Source organism: Lepeophtheirus salmonis, chromosome 13 (assembly GCF_016086655.4).
Source record: "Lepeophtheirus salmonis chromosome 13, UVic_Lsal_1.4, whole genome shotgun sequence".
In the NCBI taxonomy this organism is placed as follows: Eukaryota; Metazoa; Arthropoda; class Copepoda; order Siphonostomatoida; family Caligidae; genus Lepeophtheirus; species Lepeophtheirus salmonis.
The window spans coordinates 25,299,575-25,323,580 of record NC_052143.2 but is presented as its reverse complement, the minus strand read 5'-3'; the positions used below and the strand labels follow the sequence as shown (position 1 = coordinate 25,323,580).

Sequence of the window (24,006 nt, the reverse complement as noted above, 5' to 3'; positions counted from 1 at the left end):
ATTAGAAAGGTAATTGAAAAATATCAAGAAAAAAGAACAGTAGGGTTACTAGAGAAGTTTGTGATCGAAAAAATGATAAACATAATAATTAATATCTAATAGCAGAAGCCCCCTGAAACATATACATATATATATTTCAGGGGGCTTGATTTTTGGAATTATTTGGGAAAATTTATTGGAAAAAATCCATAACTATTCCCAAATAAATAAATTTTTTAGAAAAAAAAATCTATAATTAATTTCAAACCTTTAATTTATTTTGAAAAAAATTTAAAATATTAAATTTTTCGGAGAAAAATTCCAAAAATCCATAGCTATTCTCAAAAAATGAAATTTTATTGGAACAAATTAATCAAATTTCAGATACTGAATTTTCTATTAAGAACAAAAAATTCCTTAATTTGGGGGGAGAAACAATGACCCCTCAGCCGTTCCCTTGCGGACACAGGTGAATAAGGATATATCGGTTACAAAATTTTAACTTCCCGTTCGGTCACGTACTAATACAAGTCCGAATTAAACACTAAAGTCGTACGATAAAACAATCATTGCTAAATTACGTCTATGTCAATCCATCTTCAGCAATGTTTATAAGAGTAATAAGGTCTAAATTAAGAATAATGAAAAACTGTTATCGTGCTTAAACGATAATCAGAGTTTTACAAAGCTATTTGAAATGGTAATGGTATATGGATTTTTTTCAATAAAAAAATCCAAAAATTACATTTTTTGGAGAAAAAAACCAAAATTTCAATTTCAAATCTTAAATTTTTTCGAAAAACATTTCAAATATTACATTTTTTGGAGAAAAAAACCAAAATTCTAATTTCAAGTATCAATTTTTTTTCGAAAAACATTTGAAAAATCTATTACAATTCTCAAATAATTAAATTTTTTGGAGAAACACTTCAAAAATATATAGTTTATTTTACAGGGAAATGTGATAAATTAAGGTAAATTTCAAATATTAAGTTTTCTTGTAAAAAAACCCCAAAAAAATCTTTTTTTGTGGGGGGGGGGGCACAGCCCCTGCTATTACATATTCCATGCGGACCACTCATCCACATCCTCCCTGTCTTTACAAGACCAAGAGTAATAAATTGATTTACCCGTAATGTTATGGAAGCAAGTCTTGTGCAGTATCCCAGAGAAAAGTTCTAGTCCAATAATGGCATAAATTATCATCACAAAAATAACTAATAACGCTATGTGAAGCAATGGAATCATTGCCATAATGATACTATTGAGTACGATTTGAAGACCTGTTGGTAGTCGTGATGGTGTTAGAAGGAGGGTTGGTTCAACAAATAGTAGTAGTAGAAGTTGTGGAATGTTATGGATTGAGGCAAACACACGGGAAGGAACACACAAATGAAAAAGAAAAGACAAAATATAAGTATTAGTGAATTACCTGTAATATTATGGAAACATGTTTTATGTAATAGGCCTGAAAAGAGCTCCAGACCAATAATGGCGTAAATGATTATGACGAACATAACAAGTAAAGCGATATGTAGAAGAGGTATCATGGCCATAATAATGGCATTGAGCACTACTTGAAGGCCTATAATGTCATAGAATGATTGATCAATATGGCTATTGTTAAATACTCTAGTTGGTAGTCCACACACACACTTATGTAAAGGTTGCGTGAATCATTTTCATCAAAAAGTTGCAGGGGATCAAGTTAGCTCCCACCCAGGGGAGAAAAATCATTTTTAATATTTAAAACATATGTAAGTAATATATTCAAGATTAAAAAAATACAAATTACTCACTCGGTACTCCTGACACGAGACGAAGAGGACGGAGAACTCGAAAAGCTCGTAATGCCTTAACATCAAAACCTTCAATTCGAAGTGATGATAAAATTGTGCTAATGACCCTATTGTTTATTAAAAAAATTGTTTTACACATTATGTATATCAAAGAAAAAAAAAGAGAAAGAAAATTAACCAACAACTAACTCACCCGATCATGACTATAGTAAAATCCAGCATGTTCCATGCGCTTCGTAAATAAGCAGTGGGATGTTGCCAAAAACCATAGGCTATGATCTTCATGACACATTCAGTCGTAAAAATTACTAAAAATATATATTCTACTTTTTCCTGAAAGATAAATACAATTTCCTTTATTAAATTATGCCAAATACAAATAAATGATTATAATATTATAGATACATATCAAAGTGTACGTGATAATATGTCTAGGCACGAGATAAGTGTGGATTGGTTTAATTTTAGAGATGTGAGTTCCGCATCTTTTGAATTCTGCAAAACTTTATCTGTAACTACAGTTGTTTACAAAAAATTTCACTATTTGGAATAAAATTTCACAAATCAAAATTCCAATATTAAATTTTCTTATAAAAAACCAAAATTCCTAAATTTGGAAGGGCTACAGTCTCTCTAACCCACTTGTTAGAAAAATTTAAAAAAAAAACATTTTTTGTGGAAAAAAAAATAAAATTCAAAAACCTACAGTTGTTTACAAACATTAAACTTTTTGTAAAAATAATTCAGGAATTAAATTTTCTTGTAAAAAACAAAAATTCCTAAATTTGGAAGGGCTACAGTCTCTCTATCCCACTTTTTTGAAAGGAAAAAAAATCAAATGTTAAATTTTTCAAAAAAAAAAAAAAAATTACAAAAATTCTTGTGCACTCACAGAAAATTAAATTTTTCGGGGAAAAATTCAAAAATCATTAACTATTTGCAAAAAATTATCTGCTGCATAATTTGCCCGAATGACGAAAACAAATTCTAGTAAAAAACTAAAATTCGGGCTACAGCCCTTCCCTTGTATGGGTTCATACTTATATCCACAAATATGGAGGACTCATCCTTTTCAATCAATTGTTAAATAAGTATTTTCATAGCCATATTTAAAAAAAAATATTTATGCATACATATTATGTACATAATTGGTACGAGTAAACTTCAAGTAAAGAACCGGGACTAAATACAATTCAAAGCGTAACTATATACATTTTTCTCCGGGCTGTATGGAAACATTCAGGGAAAAATAGGACAAGAAATGATCTTGACCTTAAATACCCTTCAGTATTTAAGGTCGAAAGTCAGAAACATTATAAACTGTAAGGGGTTTTTGAACAAAACCCTTATAATGACGCTCAGATCCCTTGAAACTCTAAAAATATGGTGAACGCTTTTTCTATCGATCAGGTCTATGGAATCCGTAAATAAAATCCCCAACTCCGACACCAGTATTTTAAATGTCTCCGACTCCAGCAGACAATTCTTTAATAATATATTTTATAGCCTATATAAGTACTATTGAGTCAAGAGACTATAAATATAGATTTAATTTATAGCTATAAGTAGTTATTAGTAATATATAAGTTGTAAACTATTATGGCAGGTATAAAGGAAATATTCTGAATATTAGATATTTAACAAGTTGAAATGGATCAAAAAGCAATCTATAGCTAATACATTCACAAGTCTCTGAAGATATTATATACACTTCTAACCGAGGAACAACAATACAAATAATTTCTCACTGCAATGTTACACTGATGACATTGGCAATTCAAAAGACTTAGATATGAACTAGCACGGATAGTGGCTATGCTCTACCCAACATAATAATTTAGGCTTAAGAGATGTTTGGGAATTGTGACTGTATAAACTATAGAGCACTTCTGAAATTTGTGAAGTAAAATTAGATATAGATGAGTTAACTTTCAATTTTCATAAATCAATAGTACTTAATGCCTACAATTTATAACCATTTTGAAAAAAAAAAAAAAAAAAACTTTACAAACACACAATGTAAGCAAATTATTATAAATTTATTTTTATTCGCTTAAATTATAATAATTTTTTCTAGCCGGAGTCGGTACAAACTTTCTTAATCTTGACTCCACAGCCCTCCTATCGATATGGTTAAATCCTTTATCTTACTAAAAGTTTGAAAACTAAATGAAACTGGATCAAGACAATTTTTTTTAATACCGTATTTTACTTTGAGACCGTTCCCGATCGAATTCGTTGAAATTATAACGGTTTCAGACGGGCCTAGGATTTTCAGAGTGAAACCCAACACAAATGTCTACCACAAATATGCGGTACAACTTTTTTTAAAATGGATGTAGCTCGTAACCTATTCCAGCAATCGCAAAAATTCTTCTTTTTTTAAAGATTGTTTGATACTTAAACTTAATATTCCAAAATGTTTGTTTACATTGACTTTCTATCTTACTAAGGAAATATATTATGGCGGAGCTTCGTAAAAATCATTTAGCGAATGGATAAGCAGGGCAACCCAAATCTGTTCGTTCTAGAAGGTTCGTTCAAAATGTCAGTACCAAAGTGGAGGAGAACCAAAGAGCTTCTTTTCGGTAACTAGCCTGCTACTTCAATGCTACCAAGAGTACCAGGGATAATATGGTAAACAATGACTTAGGAATGAAAATTCGTGCGGTATTTCCTGTACAGATGCTCTCTGAGATTTGACTAATGTAAATATATTTTCAATTTTCTCAATTCAAATAAGGAAGTTCTTGTTTTTAACGATGGAAAAACTTCCTGGCTGGTGGACAAGTACTTCAATAAGAGGAATGATCGCAACATTCAGGCACGACCGATAATGTTGACAAGAGCATCAGGTATATCTCTCGTTCCAAACAACCTCCCAATGCCATGATGTTGGGAGTTGTGTGCAGTGATGGCTACAAGCAATAAATACAAATTATCATAACCCACACTATAATTTCTTCCTTTAACAGGGAAAGGGCATTGGATCTGGTAACCAGATGGGTTCCCCCTCAAACATTCAACACCGTCTAAGGCTATCTGAAGAGCAAGTTGGGGTTCAAGGAATTCTGACTGCCGTGAAGCCTGAACCCCTTATACTATTTTGTGTGGATGCATGTAGAGGAGAATGTTTATGCTCTCCAACATCCAAAAATGAAGCCTCTAAAAACAGCTCGAAAATGTATCGAATATTCTGCACAATATCATTTGCAAAAAAGAATATCTTCGATGCCAGAAATTATACATTAAAAAAATGGAATAGAAACATTTCGTATTAATAGTTTTTTAAGATATAGAGGTACATACATATAAATTCAGAGCCTTTAGAGGACATTTAAAAACGACACATCAATTTCCCAATAAAACTAACGTTCTAAAAAGGGATAAACCCTTTATCATCACTGAATTAGACGTAAATGTAACTGAATAATACATACATAATTGAAGGTCTAAAAAGGATCAGTTAATTGAATTGACATGGAAAATAAATAACATATCATGACTAGGTACATTTAGTCTTGAGTGAATAGCTATTACTATACGGTATGTATATATATGTCATAAAGACTTTTAACTCTACTCAACTTATCATTGTAATTTCATTCAAATTAACAGGAAAATATAAAGCCGAGATATCTTATTAATAGACAAGTTGCAACACACCACCGATATTTATGTAACTAAAAAAGAGCCCTTGAAAAATCCACAATTGTAGCCCGAATGTTGGGGTGTTTTCGGGGTTTAATCATTCTCCATTCTTATTCCAACTTTCGGGGTACAATTGGGTGGTTGTGAGGGGCTCTCAGTAATTACTTAAGTATCGGGGTAGGGTTGCATCCCGTTTTGGGAACCGGTGTTATACGAAAACACCCCAACATTCAAGGTACAATGAGGGAAGGGGAGGATTATAAGGGGCTCTAGTCGTTTCTTCAAGTATTGACGGTAAGTTGCATTCCGTTTTCAAACCCTGCAGTACCATAAATACCCCCAACCTTTGGGGTACATTGGGGGGGGGCGAGCTCTTAGTAGTTTCTTAAGTATCAGCGGTGGGTTGCATCCCGTTTTGTGAGCCAGTGGTACCCAAAAACACCCCCAACATTCGGGTTACAATTGGGAGGTTGTGAAGGGCTCTTAGTGGTTACTCAAGTATCGGTAGTACCCGAAAACACCACCAACATTCAGGGTACAAAATGAAAGTCGTTTCAATTCAATTCGTTTCCTCAAAAATTTATAAGAATTTGTAATACAAAATACAAAATTTTATAGAGGAATATGTTTTACACGAAGTTACCGTACACCTAATTCAACATCAAAATATGTTTTGTCGATAAATGAATCGTAGTGACTATTAATTACATTAATATTTTGCAGAGTTCTTCCTGTAAAATATTTAATGGGCTTCTAATATTTAATTACATATACATTGGTACATAATATTTCATATATATATATATGAATGCACAATAAATATATGACAAAAATATGGATAAAATATGGAATGGATGTCATATTATTCTTGATTAAATAACTATCTTATATGTACATACATTGCCCGCAAGCAAAAATGTATCATGCAAGTAAAGTGTGTCCATTTGATATGAGGTGCATATTGTTCTAGTGATTATTGGTACAATACGATGGAGCTTCCGCCCATCACATATCTCTGCATCTATCAAACATCACATCGCTCCTCCTTCAGTGCTCATCTTAAATCCACTTTTTACCATATCAAATAATTACAACTTAATACACTAGGCCTTATAGGGCTCAATGAACATCTACGTAGTGGAAAAACTGAGTATATATCCCTAAAAATGTGATGGGTAACTTAATATTTTATATTTATATTTGAGAGCCTTTAAATAGTGCTTAAAAACTAATGAAATATGACTAAATGTTATCTTATATATATGTACAATATACATACATAATACAGTTTGTGTGAGAATTTATTTTATGGGTACCCACACCATAAGGCCATGAAGGAGGATGAAACTTTGCATGGATTGATTTATAAATCAAAAAGTGACTGACGTCTCAAAAAACAACTATACGATTAAGGACATTTTCTAAATTTACTCAAGATCAAAAAGACATAAAAATAAATCGTTGATAATTGTAGATGACTATTTTTTCAGGTGCACCAAAAAAAAGAAAAAATAATGAATTTCTTATACAATATTGGATTCAAAGATAAAACAAAGGTTGTAGAAATTTGTCTGGAAATTCGTTTGCATATAAATTTGACACATACAAATTAATGTTTAACTAAAATATATGTAATTTTCTCAATAATTTTTGAATTTTTTCTCTCTTTTTTCTCATAATAATTTCAATTTTTAAAAAGAAATGCCACAAAGCGATGTATTTTGCACATAAAATTACAAATATAAACATTAATTCAAAATAGTATTTTCAGTTTTAGGAATATTTTATCATATAATTTCGCAATAGTTGAAAAAAAAACAAAAAAAAAAACCCGAGTTATCGAGGGTTATTTTTTCGACGATTTTATTCGCCATAACTTATTAGGTTTTGTAAGTACTAAACATCTTGGTAGGTTTGCGTTCCTCTTTACAATGGCAATAAATGTTATTAACTACTTCTTCTTTTTTTTATTTTGTTATTTCAAGTTTATAACAAAAATTTATTTTCATTCATTCATAATAATACATTTCATGTAATATACCGGGTGTCCCGAAAGTCTTGCCGGTATATTCGATGGCTTTTTTCGAGGTTTCAGAGACTTTTTACGTAAATGTTTCGTATATAAAAGTTAAAGACCGTTTTCAGATTAACAAGTTTTGTTTCAATAACATTTCGAAATTAATAATTTTTTTGACATGGAGGCTAAAAGACATGAAGTAGCTTCGTGCAGGAATCAGCCACAAAGAGATCTCTGAGGCCACCAGCATGTCTGCCAGCACCATTGGCAGGATCAAGAGGAGGTTGGACAAGGAGGAAGTCCTTGAAGACAAGCCTCGTCTTAAAGGCCACCAAGGCCACGAAGAAGAAGATCAGGGCCCAGATCAAGATAAACCCTCTTCTGAGCATCAGAACAATTGCCAAGAAGAACACCATGGGTAAGACTACTGCTGCCAACATTGTCAAGGACATTGGGGGCAAGTCTTTGATGCGCACCACCAGTCCCATGTTGTCCATGACCAATATGGAGGCCAGATACATCCGATGTAAGAAGATTTTGAACAACATGACAAGCAATGGGGACAGAATTCTCATTTTTTCCGATGAGAAAACTTTTACAGTGGATCCAGTCTTCAACCGCAAAAATGATCGCTACATTAGCCTTAATGGTTATGTGGGATCTGAGAAATATGTGTCCATGACCAAGCCAGCATCATGATGCTTGGAGTTGTTGGCTCAGATGGTAAAGCCATGCCTCCAGTCTTCTTCCGAGAGGGCTACAGGCTCACCTCAGAGGACTACATCAAGGTGATCAAGACCAAGGTGGTCCCATGGATCAGGAAGGAGTATCCTGGCAAGAGGGTGTGTTTCCAGCAGGATGGGGCACCTGCACACAGCCAAGAACATCCAGAAGTGGTTGAAGGAGAATGTGGAATTCTGGCCTAAGAACTTCTGGCCCCCTCCTCCCCCGACCTGAACCCCTTGGATTTCAGCATCTGGGTGCACATTGAGAGGCAGGCTTGCAAAAACGTCACAGCGGTACCAAAGCTCTCAAGGCCAGTATCACCAAGGCCTGGGCCAAGATGGACCCCACCTACATCAAGAACACCTGCTCCTCCTTCCGTCCCCCTGTTGTGGCTGTTATGGAAGCTAAAGGCCAAATTGTTAAAAACATATTATAGATTATAACCAAGGGAAGTTTTTTTATTAAAAATATTTCTCTGTATTTCTACTTTTAGTCCTTGTAGATCTTAATGAAGTTGGAAGTTAGAAATCAGTCAGGACTTTCTGGACACCCGGTACAGGTACTATATTATAGAAGGCGAGGACTTTAGAATTAGAATCCCCTTCGAGGCCGTTATGCATCAGTTTTAATAGTCTGACAATTTTGTACCTGGCGCCTTTCGAAAGAAATGACAAAAAGCTACGATTTGAGGTGTCTTTTTGTGTGTGTGTGTAATCAAAAATGGCCGAGCAACAAGCAAAACGGCAGAGAGTGTGACATCTCCTCCGCACACAAGTCGATCCCCGATAGGAATATCTTCACAGTGGACGCTGTTCTGAACCTGAAAAATAATTGCTTCTTTAATGAATCAAGAGCTCAGGTCGAGGGAACTTTCAGGGCATAACATCTAGCTCAGGTCATGTATCTAATAGGGATGAGGCCAATTACATTTCAATGTACTTAACTCAAGGACAAGTACTTCATTGAAATTATAAGTATGGGTATAAAGCCTATTTTTTTAGATATTTATCACTTGTGTGGTCTTTACTTTTTATGCACACTCGTTGTCTTAAGGGTCAAAATGATCAGCTTTCAAAAATATCCAACAAAACAATGTGTATAATGTAATTATGTAATGTATAATTAAATAATAAACTACTAACTTATTTTTCATTTAAATAAGTTTTAATTTTAAATGTACAATTTGAATAAAAAATACGACTATAAAATATAGTATAAATTATTCGTTGAATAAAAAAAACGTTCCACTCTCTGCATTCCCAAGATTAGATGTAGCCTCATCATAAGATTTATCGACTCCCATCAATATCAACAACTCAATGTAGCTTGAAGGTAAGTAATATACTGGTTTTTCAGGTCAGGGCATTTCTGCAAAAACCTTCCCAATTTGTCACTTTTAATCTTTATTATTAGTTAATAAACAAAACGTTGAAAGGATGTATGAATGGCCTATGGCATACTTTGAATGGACCAGGAATAATTGTTTTTGGTTCTGAACGGCACTTCCTTTCGTTTTCATTTTATGCCAATATGGGTAATGCGTAAGGCAATCTTTGTATAAGTCATTTTTAGCAAAAATAAAATGATAATTTTCTAATGTTAAGGTATATTAAGGAAAAGTAAAGAAATTGAAAGTTTGAAAAATATCAATAAAGGTGGGTTACACATCTATATGTTATATGTAGGAAAAGAAACATATCTATCTTCCTCCTCCGTTTTTGCTGCCTAGCAACAGTTTTGGTTTTCATCTAGCTCTATCTACTATTAAAAATAGGAATTGAAGGGAAGATTGTATTAGCCAGTTAATTCGTCTTGAATGGACACTGATGAGAATTCAATGTGTTCAATTATTTTTTAGGTAGTAACATGAAGGGGAGATTGCATTAACCAGTTAATTCCTCTTGGATTGCTGCAATTCAAATGAACACTTATGGGCATTCTATTGAAGCATTGGATATTACGCAGGATACTAATTTATTTGGAGGTAAAGTAATTTTAAAGTTGTTTAGTAGTTGGTGCATGTATTCACTTTAAGCAAGTTAGGAGTAGGTTAGTTTAATTAAATGAGGTTGAAGAGGGTTTAATTTACAAAGATTATTTTAATAAATTTTTTATGTGACAAAAAACATCAACAAAAAAATGATTAATCATAAATTTGGTTTAGCTACATACTGAGAGGATTGTTATGTAGCTATCTGTTGATTGTGCACTATTACTGATTATTTGGTATCTTTGCAATTTGTCAGGTAGTCTTCAAAGGATGCGTAACTGTGGGAGTGTTGCCGTACACAATACCTGTTTAGGTGTAGTTCTGACGAACATTACCTGATTTTTTTTTATCAGACCCAGGAGGCTACCCAAAAAAATCGTTCTTAGGTTTTTTAATTATTGTTCTAGAATAAATTAGGTACTTTAACATTCGAATCAAAAAGACAAACATAAGTTATGATTAACATTATTTATTGATTTTTAAATTATTTGATCAACACCATTTTGTGTCCAAATGCGTACCCATCCCATGCGTCGGTGAAAGAGTCAGGCTCATACTCGTATTTATATACATCAAAATATAAATGATATTCGAAGAAGAGCTGTTATCACAAAAATATCATTTATATATACATATATACTTAAACGTGTACACGGGAGATGGATGTGGTAAACCGGGTATAGAGATACTTTCCATAGTTTAAAGTTGAAAACGACGACACGAGAGTTAAGTAATTTATAAGTAGCCGCATGTATTTAAGTACAAGTACAATGAAGAATATATTTCCTTATTGTTTCGTCTCAATCCCATTTTATAAATTAGCTTTCTTTATTAGGAAGTAAATTATTGGAAATTAGCTAAGGAATCATTTACAAATAGACAATTTATCATCCCAAATGGAGAAGACAGACATCCTCATCTTGAGTTGATAAGTCCATCTTGTTATAATGTCAGATTCAAGCCTCTTTTCATCTGTCAATTAATCAGTAGCAAATGTAGATTTCCTAAAAGACGCAACTAAAGAACACGTTTAGAGTCCAACAACACTAACAAGTAATAATACAATTGATGAGAAAATTTATTGTTTTTAAAATATTTCAAGGAAATAAATGAAAAAAAATTCAAAGCTTCCTGTGGAAAAAGTACTCAAGTACTCAGGAGTAATACTTTTTAAACCAAGGTTCAGTACTCCTGTTTCATAAATGCTTAAGTATAAGTACTAGATGATAGGATTTAAATTAAATTACCAAAGTACCCATCCCGGATACATAGACCTTTTTATCGTCCCTTGTTTTCCCGCCCTATACAGAGAGCATTTAATGGATGGAAAATAATTCATATTTTGAAGAAGAAAAATAAAAAAAAGCTCTTAAAGGACATCCAATTGGATCGGTTCTATGACAGATTTTCAAATCAGCCCCCTCTCTCCTCAACGTGTTTTTTTTTTTTTATCAATGCCATCTTTTTTACCATTCAACGGTCCAACTATTTTTTTATTTTCTTCACTCCTAGCTCGAATCGAAAATTATAAAAACGAAGAAAATGATGAATGATAGCTAGAAACCTATTGGGGCGTCCGCAGGGGATGAGTTGGAGGGGCTGTAGGAACCCCCCTCCCAATAAAGTAGACTAAGCTTTTTACTTGATTTTTTTTTTGGTAAGGATGAAAAAATATTACGCAAAAATGGGGTTAATTTTTTTTTTTTTTTTTTGAAAGATTATTTAAGAAAAAAAAAGTCATTCGGGCAAAATATTCAGCAGAGCAAAAACTAAATTTAATTATTTGGAATACCCATGGATTTTTGAAATTTTTTCCAAAAAATTTAATTTCAATTGAACAGCTATGAATTTTTGAAGGTTTTTTTCCAAAAAATTTAACTTTATTGAGTATCTGTGGATTGCTGAAATTAAGAGGAAAAAAATGAAATTTAATTTTCGAAATTTTTTTGTTAATAGTTAAGGATTTTGGATATATATTCTTTACAAAAATCCAAAACCAAGCAAGCCCCCCTCCCTCTACCCAAATATATATTTAAATATAATCCTGCGTAGGTCATTGTAATACGTTCTAGCCACACACTTCCTACTTTAAATTTCAAGTATCTTATCTCTTTGGGTGATATTATGTTAAACAGGTATAAGGACATAGTAACTACGTCATTTCAGCTGTAGTAGTTACCATAAAAGCCTGGTCCTAGGACAGACAAATTTTATTAAGACCGGATTTATAGGACTACAGTCTTTTTAGAGGGATTGAACACTAGCAATTAGTAGTGATTCATCTATGCATACATTAATAAAAAAGGAAACAACAGCTTGCCACATAAAAAACATTATACACAATATTTTATGTACATTTGAAAGAAAGATTAATGAACAATATTAAATAAATAAAAATTCAATTTAGAAGAAAGAAAAAAAAAGGCAAAATTGAAAAATTGCCATAAATTAAAATACTAATATTTTATGTTATGCCTGACTCTCGTATCGAATGAAGGGTGTTATTGTTTTTGTCTACATGACTAAGTACCTACTTCAAATAATAATAATAAGAGCATGATGATGACTTCATAAAAAATGACCAAAATTGTAAGAAGACTCCTAATTATTTACGCTGAATTATATTACAAATAGATGAGTGAGTAACCGGGCATCGGGAGTGCAATCTTCTAAATAAATTATACTGTTGATTACTTTTTACTTTTATAGTAGATATCCAAATGAATATTTAAGGAGAAAACATCAAAAAGGATTGGTTCAAAATATATTTATCTATAGGGTGCCCCATAAGTCTAAGGACAACTTCTAGCCAAGAAAGTACACAAATATTTATTTCTAGAAATATCTTTTTATATAATTGCAATAACCGTAATTTTTCCTTCAAAATGAGTGCCAGTTCATTCCACATGTTCACAATTTGCGGCAACTACGCTTCAGAACTCTTTTACACACTCTACGGATGGTCTCTTCCGACAAGTTGCCCCATGCAGATACTATGGGGGCTTCAAGTCGTCGACGCTGCAGTAGGAAGTCAAACTAACCACTTTCTTTATGGACTAAAAGGAGAAATCCATTATGTTAAGATCTTGGGAACATATGACCTTGCTCCAAAAGTGCTTTGGCAACACTCTTGAACAGACTTTGGGGGTATGTGAAGGTACTCGGGTCCTGTTCTATGCTCACTCACGTGCTATAACAAATGCATAATCTATTGACGACTATTCAATAAAAACTGTATACCTACTACTCAGACAGGTAATAAAAAATCGCCTAGAAATATGGACAACATGCCAATGTAATTCACTTTTCATCATCCAGGTACACCCATGCTAAAATGATGAAGAGAGAGACTTCAACAAGGTTCACAAATCATGAAACTAAGGAAAGGAGGGACGGAGAGAGAGATAAACAACGACTGACCGACAGATTTTCATAAATCGCCCCAATAAAAACTTACGAGCTAAAATACAATTAGTTAAATTTTAAAATATTCATTCAAACCATTTTTTTGGTAATTTTTATTTTTACTACTCCAGACCATCATGATAGGGACTGATTATTTTACCGAGAAAACTGTACTTTATAATATCGCCGAGAATGAAACCACATCCACCCCGCAACTACTTTTATAGCCTGATGACAAAGGATACTACGTTTTTTTTATAATGAGAATGATGGAAAAAAAGTATAAAAGACTTACTAAGATCTGATTGGTTTCGTTTGTATCTTCGGCCGGAAATGGCGTATAAATGGCCAAGGCGACACAATTGCCCAAAATAGTGAGAAGAATGAGGAATTCAAAAGGCTTCCATTCCACAAATTGAATAAATCGTTTGCGAATAGGATTTTTGATGGTCCAGCAATAAATAGAACGTGGAGCTCGATCCGGAGGCGGTTTGGCACCTATCCGTCGAATTGGTTTTTTTTCTATGGGTTTATTGGTGTCGTATGGATGAGTGTTTCGAGGTGGATAAGCTCCTCCATTATTGGTTGGTGGATTATTTGTATGAGATGACCCGTAGTCCTCCCATTCATCACCACCGCCCCCTTTGATCTCATCCTCCTCCATAACGACCCCGTCACCCGTATCTGCAAAAAAATAACAATTAACATCATTAATAATCGTTGTTCAACGCAAATAATAATAAAAACACATGAATTAGCAGTAGTGTCCACAGGATCATATTTATATATATATATATTTTTTTTTGCGGTGGGTTAGAATTTTTCCAAAAAAAATCCAAAAATTATATTCTTGATATTTTTTTCCCCAAAAATTTTCAAATATTAAATTTATGAGAAAAAAAATTCAAAAATCAATAGCTATTGACAGAAAATAATTTTTTTTTCCAAAATCCGCACCTACTCACAAAAAATTTCCATGATTAAATTTTTTGGTCTCCTGCATAATTTGCCCGATTGACCTTTTGTTTAAAAAAACATTTTGGTAAAATTATTTTAACCCTATTTTCGCTTAAATTTTTTCATCCTGACTATCTAGTTTTTTTTTTTTTTTGCGGGATGTCTTTGATTGGTGTTGTGTGAGAGAATTGGTGATTATTACTGTTTTGCTATTTTTTTTCTTTCTAATTTCACAAGGTCTATGTGTATGAAGCTAAAAGCCAAGAAAATATTCTTTAACTTTTTTATTTTTTTTTGCTTTCTCTGCACGCAGAATTCTAATACAAATATATGTTTACCTATATCTATATTATCATTCTTGAGCAAAATAATAAGAAATAAATGTACGAGAAAAAAATCAAATGCCGTAATATTACAGCTCTACCTTCTTATATTATCATCGCCTTACATTAAGAGAGGGGAGAAAGATAAGAAAATTGAAGGAGAAAAGGATCAATAAATTATAGAATGTAGAAAAGAGAGGAATAAAAATCCAATTTCAAAGTATAAATTCGAACAATAAATATTGAGACAAATGGATAAATGTACACTTGAGAATAGCATAGCTAGTTATACAAAGGTATATATGCAAATTGAACATCTCTAACATAACATTTTAAAGTAGATCCTTTTGTAGTGCTTTGCTCATACCTACATCATATCCCCAATCAATTGATATTGTACATTAGGGTGGATTAATAGAGTCAATGTTTTTCGATTTTATATTATAACTAATGCAGAATGAAATGCAAATCTATCTTTCGTCAATCCATGTACAAATAAAACATAATTCTTTTATTTTGCACAAAATGATTTAGATGGATGTTTTTTTAACCTATAAAAAATATTAATTCACATTTTATGTAAAGTAGCGATTGGAGGATTAATCCGAATAGGGAATCGGGTGTTTTTTTGGGAATCAGAAAAAAATTGTTTAATATGTGATTCCGATTCTTATTAATCTATTACTTTTCTAAGTTATGAATATTAAATATATCAGTTAAGATATACCATGTGAATTTGTAACTTGAGTCTTATAACTTTATAAATATTGTAATAAAATAATTTATGATAAAAAAGGCTCAAAAACATAGAAAAAACAAATTTACACAAACTAAACGTGAACAAATGTGTTCTAAATACATGTGATATATAGGTGCAGATATTGTTTTTTAAAGGGATCTAGAAAATCGTGCCTTAGCAAAATTTGTCTTGGGAAATTTTGCTGGGGATTACTCGCCCTGGGAAAAAGCTCACCGGACAGAGGAATCACCTTCCTTTATCCTACATAGTATTAAAATAATTTATTTGTGTGTGATTTATGTCCCACTAAGACAAACAATGATACACACGCATTTATTTCAAAAACAGAGACCGATACAGACTTAAGACTTTCATATAAGTTATTCAGAATTTTGAGTTAATTATGTAACACTATCTTTAATTCTGATCAGACTAGATTCCTGTGCTCTGGAGCGCAAGTTTGTTTTTTCGCTAAATAAATGATTTTTTTTCTTCATAAAACAAGATCGCTTTCCCGTGTCACAAAGTTTTTTTACAGCTATGGGTTGTAGATCAGAAAATCAACATAAAAAAAAATTAAAAATCCAGAAAACGAATTATTAAAATAATAGAAAAAAAAGGGGGAACGTGTATTAAATACAAATTTAAAAAGGTAATTAGGAAGAAGATGAGCGAGATGATATGAGTATGTATCTTCAATCTTTATTATAGTTCAAGAAGGAACTTGATAGTTGAGCAATGACGATAAATAAAATACAAAGTAGAACATTTGAAAAAAATGCTTTATATTTAGCAAAATCAGTATTTTCACATTGGATTTTCAACAGTGTCAAAATGGGGGCAGATTTGATTATATTTACATCAAATGGACAGAAAATACATCATTTTTTGTTGTTCACGAGAAACTTTGACAATAGAAATTTACCAATTATAGTAAATTGGTTTAGTTTAGAATTTTAGCAAAGAAAAGCTCAATATAAATAAAATCTTTTGAATTTTTTCATTGCCTATTTTTAAGATAGCATATTCGTGCTTATTCAATGTAAATATTATTTACATTGAATAAAGGAAGGCAATTTATTTTATGATTTCTAATTCTTAGAAATTAATAGCAAAATGCAATTTTTTAACTATTACTTAAAAAATTAAAGAATCGACATCGGCATTTTTTTTAAATCGTCCCATCACTTTTCTTAAGTCGCCCTAACGAGCCATAAAAATAAAACGTTTTCCATGCTATAAAGTATACACAGTTATAGATATATAAACATTGTCTATTATAAAGATCGGTTGTCAAACTATGTGTACATAATTAATTGATTTTTTTAAATACTGGAGTGACTTGCAATAAAATTTTGAACATATTTGATTCAATTTGAAGGTCAAATCATGTTTCCGACTGTTGTGAGTTCCCGAAAGAGTTCGTTGGGCTACAATGTGTTTTTCTTCGAAATTAAAAATCAGGATTATATTTTTTTGTATCACCTGAGGAAATGAACATTAATGAAACTTCCAAAGTTCAACATCATAACTTTTTAACTTAAAACCTCTGAATTCCTTAACAAATACAAAATTTCGTTTAAAAAATATTATTTTCAAATGGCTATAGAGGTGTTTAATGAAGAAAAAATTTCAAAAAACAACTTTTCCATCAATACACAACAGAGAATCAAATGAACAGATCATCCTAAAAATGTCACACCAAATTACATAAGCTAAGATATTTTTTTTGAAAGAATTGACCTTTAATGAGACTATATAATCTATACTTTATATATTACAAATAGCATAAACCTATTAATTCAAGTATAAAAGGGCTTTAATTCCCACGACATATGTGAATTTGTTCTTATTAATATAAAAATCCTTTGTTAAAAAATATATATTTTATAATATTGGGGTGAAAAAAGTTAATTTTGTGTTCGTTTTTTTTCCATCAAAATATTCCCAAGATATGTGGGCATTAGAAAAGTAGGGCTAAAATTGAATTATTTTATATATGCGGATCATCAAAATTAACGGAACTATGAAATACAACCCGAGTAATGTACATACTCTATTCGTTAAAAGATACAAAATACTTATAAACATAGAACTAACTAAGAAAAAATATGCATATCATTATTTCTCATGCTCATATTTATTATAATTAAATCATTCATAGAATATTGATTAAAAAAATTCAGACACAAATCATCATTTATTTTGTTATTCATATTTCAATTGCTTTGCACTTTGAGCTTTATTTATTTACATACTATCCAAATGTTTTTATATACTATATATATTCAATTATATACATTCACTTCAAACTCGTTCGTAGGAAAATTTATAGTTATTTTCTCAAAAAAAAAAAACCAACAGAATAAAAGTCTTATTCATATTTTCCTTATTACACACACATTAATTTGTATCAGTGCAAAAACAGAAATGAAGTATGTATTTTTAGACAACATGCTGCAGGGTCAAATTTCCCACCCAAAACAAATTTTGTGTGAGACTCCGTATGTTTTTAAAGTCCTTTAGATGTTTGCAAATTGCTAGCACATATATATATATATTCGTGATCATAGATTTAGTGAGTGCCAATCAAAATTATTAAGCGAGAGCACGCCCATCATTTTAGAAGAGCAATAAAATCGCTCGAATCTTCACTCATTTGTATAAGTTTGTATTAATTTTTTTTTTTTGTTTCTACCTCTTATGAGATAACATCAAAAAATTGGAGAATCAAAAAAAAATTTTAAAGATTGCAAGAAGTGAGGGTTGGTTGAAGTTATATCTCAAGATTAGCCAGAATCTTTTTTACCATGCTGTATCTATAACTCTCTGCTGTTTTCCGTTGACGAGTTTGCCTCTCATGTAGCTGACCACTTTAAAAAGACTCAAATATCGGTTCCCTCATAGAAACTGCCAGCTCCTTCCTGTGTGGAGAAACCGTCGGAAGATAAATCTTTATTATTGGTAAACAAATTTTCCCAATGAATTATATTTTTATGTAATGAGTCGACATAAGATCTCAAAATCTCAAACAAGCATAAGTTTAAAAACTTGATAAACCTTTATACAAGCTCAAACTAATTATCAGGCTTAACTAGATGATATTGTATGAAACCTCGTAAATAGATGTCCCCTAATACCACTGTGGTTCCCACGGCACCCCAATATATATATATTTGACACACCTATTTTAATTAAAACAATCATTTGGATTATTATAAGTTATTGCAAATGATGTGTAGTTGTCATAAATCCTATGGCACTTGCAATATATGTAATTTCATTGTAATCACAAAGAGTTGTCCATTTCAAATACATGTTTACGAGTGAGAAAAACAGAACTGCTCATTTTCAATTGAGCGGACTAATACTCGCTTCGTGATGTATGGAATAACTGAGCATGCGGAAGCGAATATAAACGTTTAAAAGATTGGAAAATGCAAATGAATATACTAAAATATAAAAAAATTATCTGCAAATACAATTGTTGGTATCATTTTTTAAAAGTGAATAATATCAACCTAATATCCCTTTTTTTAAAGGTACATTAGCAGATGTGAAATGAAATATTTTTTAAATGAGGACAATATCTATGGAAATAAGTATGTGTTATTCTGATATTTCAATACTAACATATTTTTAAACTCATTTTTATAGAATTTGGAAGTAGAAATATATTTGCGACTTATAAAGGAATCTTCACTCACTAAAAGTCGAAATAACGTAGTCGCTGACTTTTAAAAAGTGGTATGCCATAGCTTGAATAGGTACTCTGGCAATATAGAGTGACACATATCATGAGACCCATCCTCCTGACCTAAATGATTTAGAATCTTTTTCAGGAATAAATAACGTCCTTTCATGCATTTATTTTAAGTAGTCAGAGAGTTAATTTTATGTACTTGGACCTAAACCATATGGACTAAGTAAATATATTTAAGTTCAAATTCCTCTTTAATCAACTGTCATTGATTTGATCAAAGACTTGTATTAACTCTCTTGCTCATCATATAATTTTAATGATGTGCAATACATATTTTTCTCGTTCCAACTATATTAATAGAGGAGCTTTCATAAACAAAATTAAAAAAAAAAAAACCCCAATCTACTATAGAGATTTTAAATGGAGTTATTATGAATGCTAAAACATATGATAATAAATTATTTTGTATCACTTAAACAAAGGATTCTCAATTTTTGCTTCTAATCAAAATTAACAATTCATTCTATAAAATATATATTTTTTATTTAACATATTATATATTTAGAGCTATAATAGTAGAGCATAGATTCCTGAACTCGAACTCTGATACATAAAATCCCGGATTTTAGATTTAAATTAGTCATTGTTAACGATTTACTGATGATCACGCTCAAAATGAACAACTTTCTATTAGATAGGAGGCAAGTTCTTCAAAGAATATCACTAATAGAGTAATGGTTTTTTTTTTTGAGTAGTTATAGAACACATTAAGAGAAAAAAATTGATGATTTAATTTTTTTACGTTTAAACCACAACGTTAGTTTATACTTGAATAAACAGCATTAACCGTACATTGTATTAAAGTGTATTTTAGACTGTTTTGAAAATACATTATTGAAATAAAAACAAGAGACGGCACCATTTTCTGGTTCAATATCCCTAAAAGAAGGACTCTTAATATTACAACTTCTCATTTATATAGTTGTATTTCCACTAAGCTATTCATTTTATATAGCAAAAGCTTCAACTTTAATTACATTGAACCAACCAGAAAATGATGTTCTCCCATAATCTAATTTGAATGATGTATTTTTGCAGTGTATACATATACACTAGTACTCAAAATTATTCATTCCCCTAGCCTATCTCAACTAAAATGTCTCAAACGTGTTAATCCTTGTTAACCAATGGTAAAAATAGCATCTTTCCAGAAGGGCATAAATAGAGGAAAAGTATTCAGATAAATTAGAAGAAGAAGAAGGAGCTCAGTGGTTTGTTCTTTCCCACATTGAAGGAAAGGGTTCCAAAGCCATTGCAAAGCAGCATGACATAAATGTGGCAAACGCCCAGAGCATAATTAACAAGCACAAGAGTTCAAATCTGTGAAAAACCTCAGCAAGCGTGTCAGAAACCCTAAGATATCCCCTAAAACATGAAAAAACAGCTAGGCTGAGAGATCAAAAACAACTAACTAAGGCTTTAATGGAAATGCTTACCTCACAGCGAGTCATGCACAGAGAAAATCATGGACGTATGTTTACACTCGACTGGCTAGAGCTTATTTTTGAGCAATCATCCTGTAGTCTGCATTAGTTTCATCACAAAAATAAAAACCAAAACTAACAAGGGTATGTATAATTTTGAAGGGGTATGTATATGCTGGACAAGTTTAACTTCAAATCCACTTCCAAATAGATGACCCATCACCTTCCTCCCCAGCCTAATTATCAGTCGAAAAATTTGATGTATGTGTAATACTTTTTAAGAGCCGTTGTTGCAGTTAAATATTTAATAACAGAAAAATAAATAATTAATTGTCTTTAATAAAGAAGGGTCATTCAAAAACTATTTATTTTATAAGTAAAAGAAAGGTCATAATATTTTTATAAACAAATGGTCATCAAAAAACTAACATATATTTTAAAAGTTTTAAACTCCCCTAAAAATCCTTGACACGGCCCTGAGTCAGAATGTATCCACGACGAAATGATTCGAAGGCAACATATTCTCACATGTGAATAGGTGACAAAGATTAATGATGGGGGAATTACATTTATTTATGTAAAAAAAAAAGAAAAAAAAAGAGGAGTCATGCCTCCTCATTCGAACACATAATCTCCTATTTAAAATATTAACTGAATCTTATATCTTTTTACAATTACAATCAAATTTTCAATTTCTTTTTTCTTTCTTTTTTACTGTACTGTTCATGAGAATAATAGAATAATTGAACATTTCTAAGATGGTCCATATTTTAATGGTGCAGGATTGAATTTTTAATGATAATTACTAATTAGTCAAGAGGAAAGACCTATTATGTCTACTAGTGTTTAAATCTATTTAAAGGTTATACCAGTCATTAGTATTTCAAAAATGGCGTTTGAATGCAATTCGTAATATATTGCAACTGTCACAGCTGCGGAGTGTGAGTCAGTACATTTTTTGGTGAAGTCAGAAAATTTTTACAGACTCAGGCTACAAAAATTATTATAATTTATAATCTAAGGTTTACATCGAGTCTTTGTTAAGTTTTTTCCTAAATGGTTATAAATTATAGGTATTAATAACTATTCATTTATGAAACTCTATTGTCTATACCAGTGGTTCTTAACCTGGATTTGATTTAACCTCAGGGGTTCGGCAAGCCTCCAATGTCCACTTACTAACTAGACTGTAATTACAGGAGATACTATTTTAATTGTTGTTACAACAACAAGACATTTGATTAAGCTTCCCTTATATCAAAATGATATTTTTTGAATTAAAAATGTATTTTCGAGTCACAAAATTTGTACATTGTTATTTTTCTTATGTATCGTATAAAAAAATAAATAAGTATGGATACAAAAAAGGAAACAATGTCGTCACACTACGCTAAAAATGTCAGGCGCGCCATTTTTTAGCTTTTTCCTATGAATATAACAACAAATATTAATATTAAAAGTACTTCATACCTAAAATATATAATAATAAGGTATTATCTCGATCATCATGAGTGTCCTTGCCAAAAGCAAAAGTTCAAATAAATTGAATTTTCATTGAGATATTATTACATGTTCAAATTTGTATAAATATCTATGTAGAAACATCTTCACTTTGATCTTAATGGATAATCTTTCAATCCCTTCTTACTATGTCCAGCAAAAAAAAAAAAAAAAAAAAAAAAAAAAGAGTTGTTTGATGAATAAATAAAATATGGATTCACGTATATAAAGGAACGTGATGGGAGTCCGCGTCCTCAATACATGATTTGCACTGCCAAGTTGAACAATTCTAGTCTAGCACCTGCAAAACTGAAGGAACACTTCCTAAATGGAGATTCAAAATACAAGAACACAACATTTGCTGAATTCAAGGTGAAGTTAGGCAAATTTGATGCAAAGGCTTTTGACCCATCGACAAAACAATTATCACAGTATCGTACGAAGTTGCCTACCTCATCGCAAAGCAGGGCAAACCACACACCATTGGTGAACCACTGGTCAAACCAACCGCGTTGAAGATGCGAATATAATGCTGGGAAAAGCTGTTAAAGATAAGTTATCTCAAATTCCTCCTTCAAATGACACTTTCAAGAGAAGAGAATAAACGACATGAGTAATAACATATTGGCTCTAGTAGTTGCAGATCTTATTCAAGCCCTGTAAAATTCAGCTTCAACTCGATGACAACCACTGACATTTCTAATCTAAGCCAGCTTGTCGTAATTGTGCGCTATGTGAAAGATCAACAAGAAGATTTTCTATTTTGTAAGCCTCTTACAACAACAACCAGGGAAGTCGATGTGAAGAAAGTCGTGGATGATTTCTTCAGAGACAAAAATCTTTCATTGAATATGGTTTCTGTAGTTTGTTCGGACAGAGATCCAGCCATGCTGGGACGACACTCTGGTTTTTAAGCGCTGGTCAAATCCCATGTACCACACATCATTATTACGCACTGTGTTCTGCACAAGCATTTGTTGGCAACAAAAACCTTGCCTTTAAAAGTAGCGCAAGTATTAAAAGTTGTTGTTGAATGTGTGAACTACGTGCGAAATAGTGCTATGCAGCTCCTTATCTTCAAAGAGCTGTGTAAGGAAATGCACCTCGGAATTCGAGGTACTTCCGTAGAACTGAAGCGAGTAATTGCCATGCACTTAGAAGATCTTACAAAGTCCCTCGAGGGATATTTCCCCACTACAGGGTCTTATCCAGCATGGGTGAGACATCCTTTCACGTTAGTGATGCGACAGCAAACGTGAAATATGAATATCTCGATGAAATCATTGAACTTCAGCAGATCCAGCTTCAAGGGCAACTCTTCAGAACAACAACACTGTCAACGTTTTGGTGTCGGGGAATCGTACCATACTCTCTTATTGCAAAGAAAGCCCCGGAGTTATTCATACCGTTTGTAATGACATATCTTTGTGAGAAATCCTATTAGAGGTTGGTGGACATAAAAATGAAGAAAAGGAACAGACTCTGTTGCAAAAACGAAATGAGGTTGACACTTGCCATGGCGATCACCGCATTTCTGAACTTGTGCCTGAAAGGGAACAGCAAAATACATATTAATTTGCAACTAATATTCAATGATTTAATCTTTTCGTGAAATTCATGTTTTATTGTTCTTTGAAAATAGTGGTTCATTTTGTGCACTCATAAAATATATATGTTCTTTTAAGAAGTCATATTTTATTTTTCCAATCTTGAAGGGGTTCCGTGAATGCACG

General features: G+C 31.8%; 1 protein-coding gene across 50 annotated transcripts in view; it reads right to left on the bottom strand.

Annotated features, from left to right (window-relative positions):
• The window catches only part of LOC121127432 (muscle calcium channel subunit alpha-1), a 111,126-nt gene that overhangs the window by 31,987 nt on the left and 55,133 nt on the right, over nt 1-24,006 (bottom strand). For 37 of the 50 annotated variants that reach the window (XR_011783189.1, XR_011783192.1, XR_011783191.1 and 34 more), the window contains 4 exons: nt 13,863-14,251; nt 1,972-2,111; nt 1,779-1,885; nt 1,110-1,262 (listed from right to left, as the gene is read on the bottom strand). Coding sequence is in view for 44 of the 50 variants with exons in the window: in XM_071892769.1 (XP_071748870.1) it covers nt 1,110-1,262; nt 1,779-1,885; nt 1,972-2,111; nt 13,863-14,251 (789 nt within the window). In the remaining 6 variants the exon portion in view is untranslated. Of the gene's footprint in view, nt 1-1,109; nt 1,263-1,411; nt 1,565-1,778; nt 1,886-1,971; nt 2,112-13,862; nt 14,252-24,006 lie in introns of all 50 variants that reach the window. The other 13 variants (XM_040722779.2, XM_071892774.1, XM_071892780.1 and 10 more) reach the window with 1 other exon arrangement.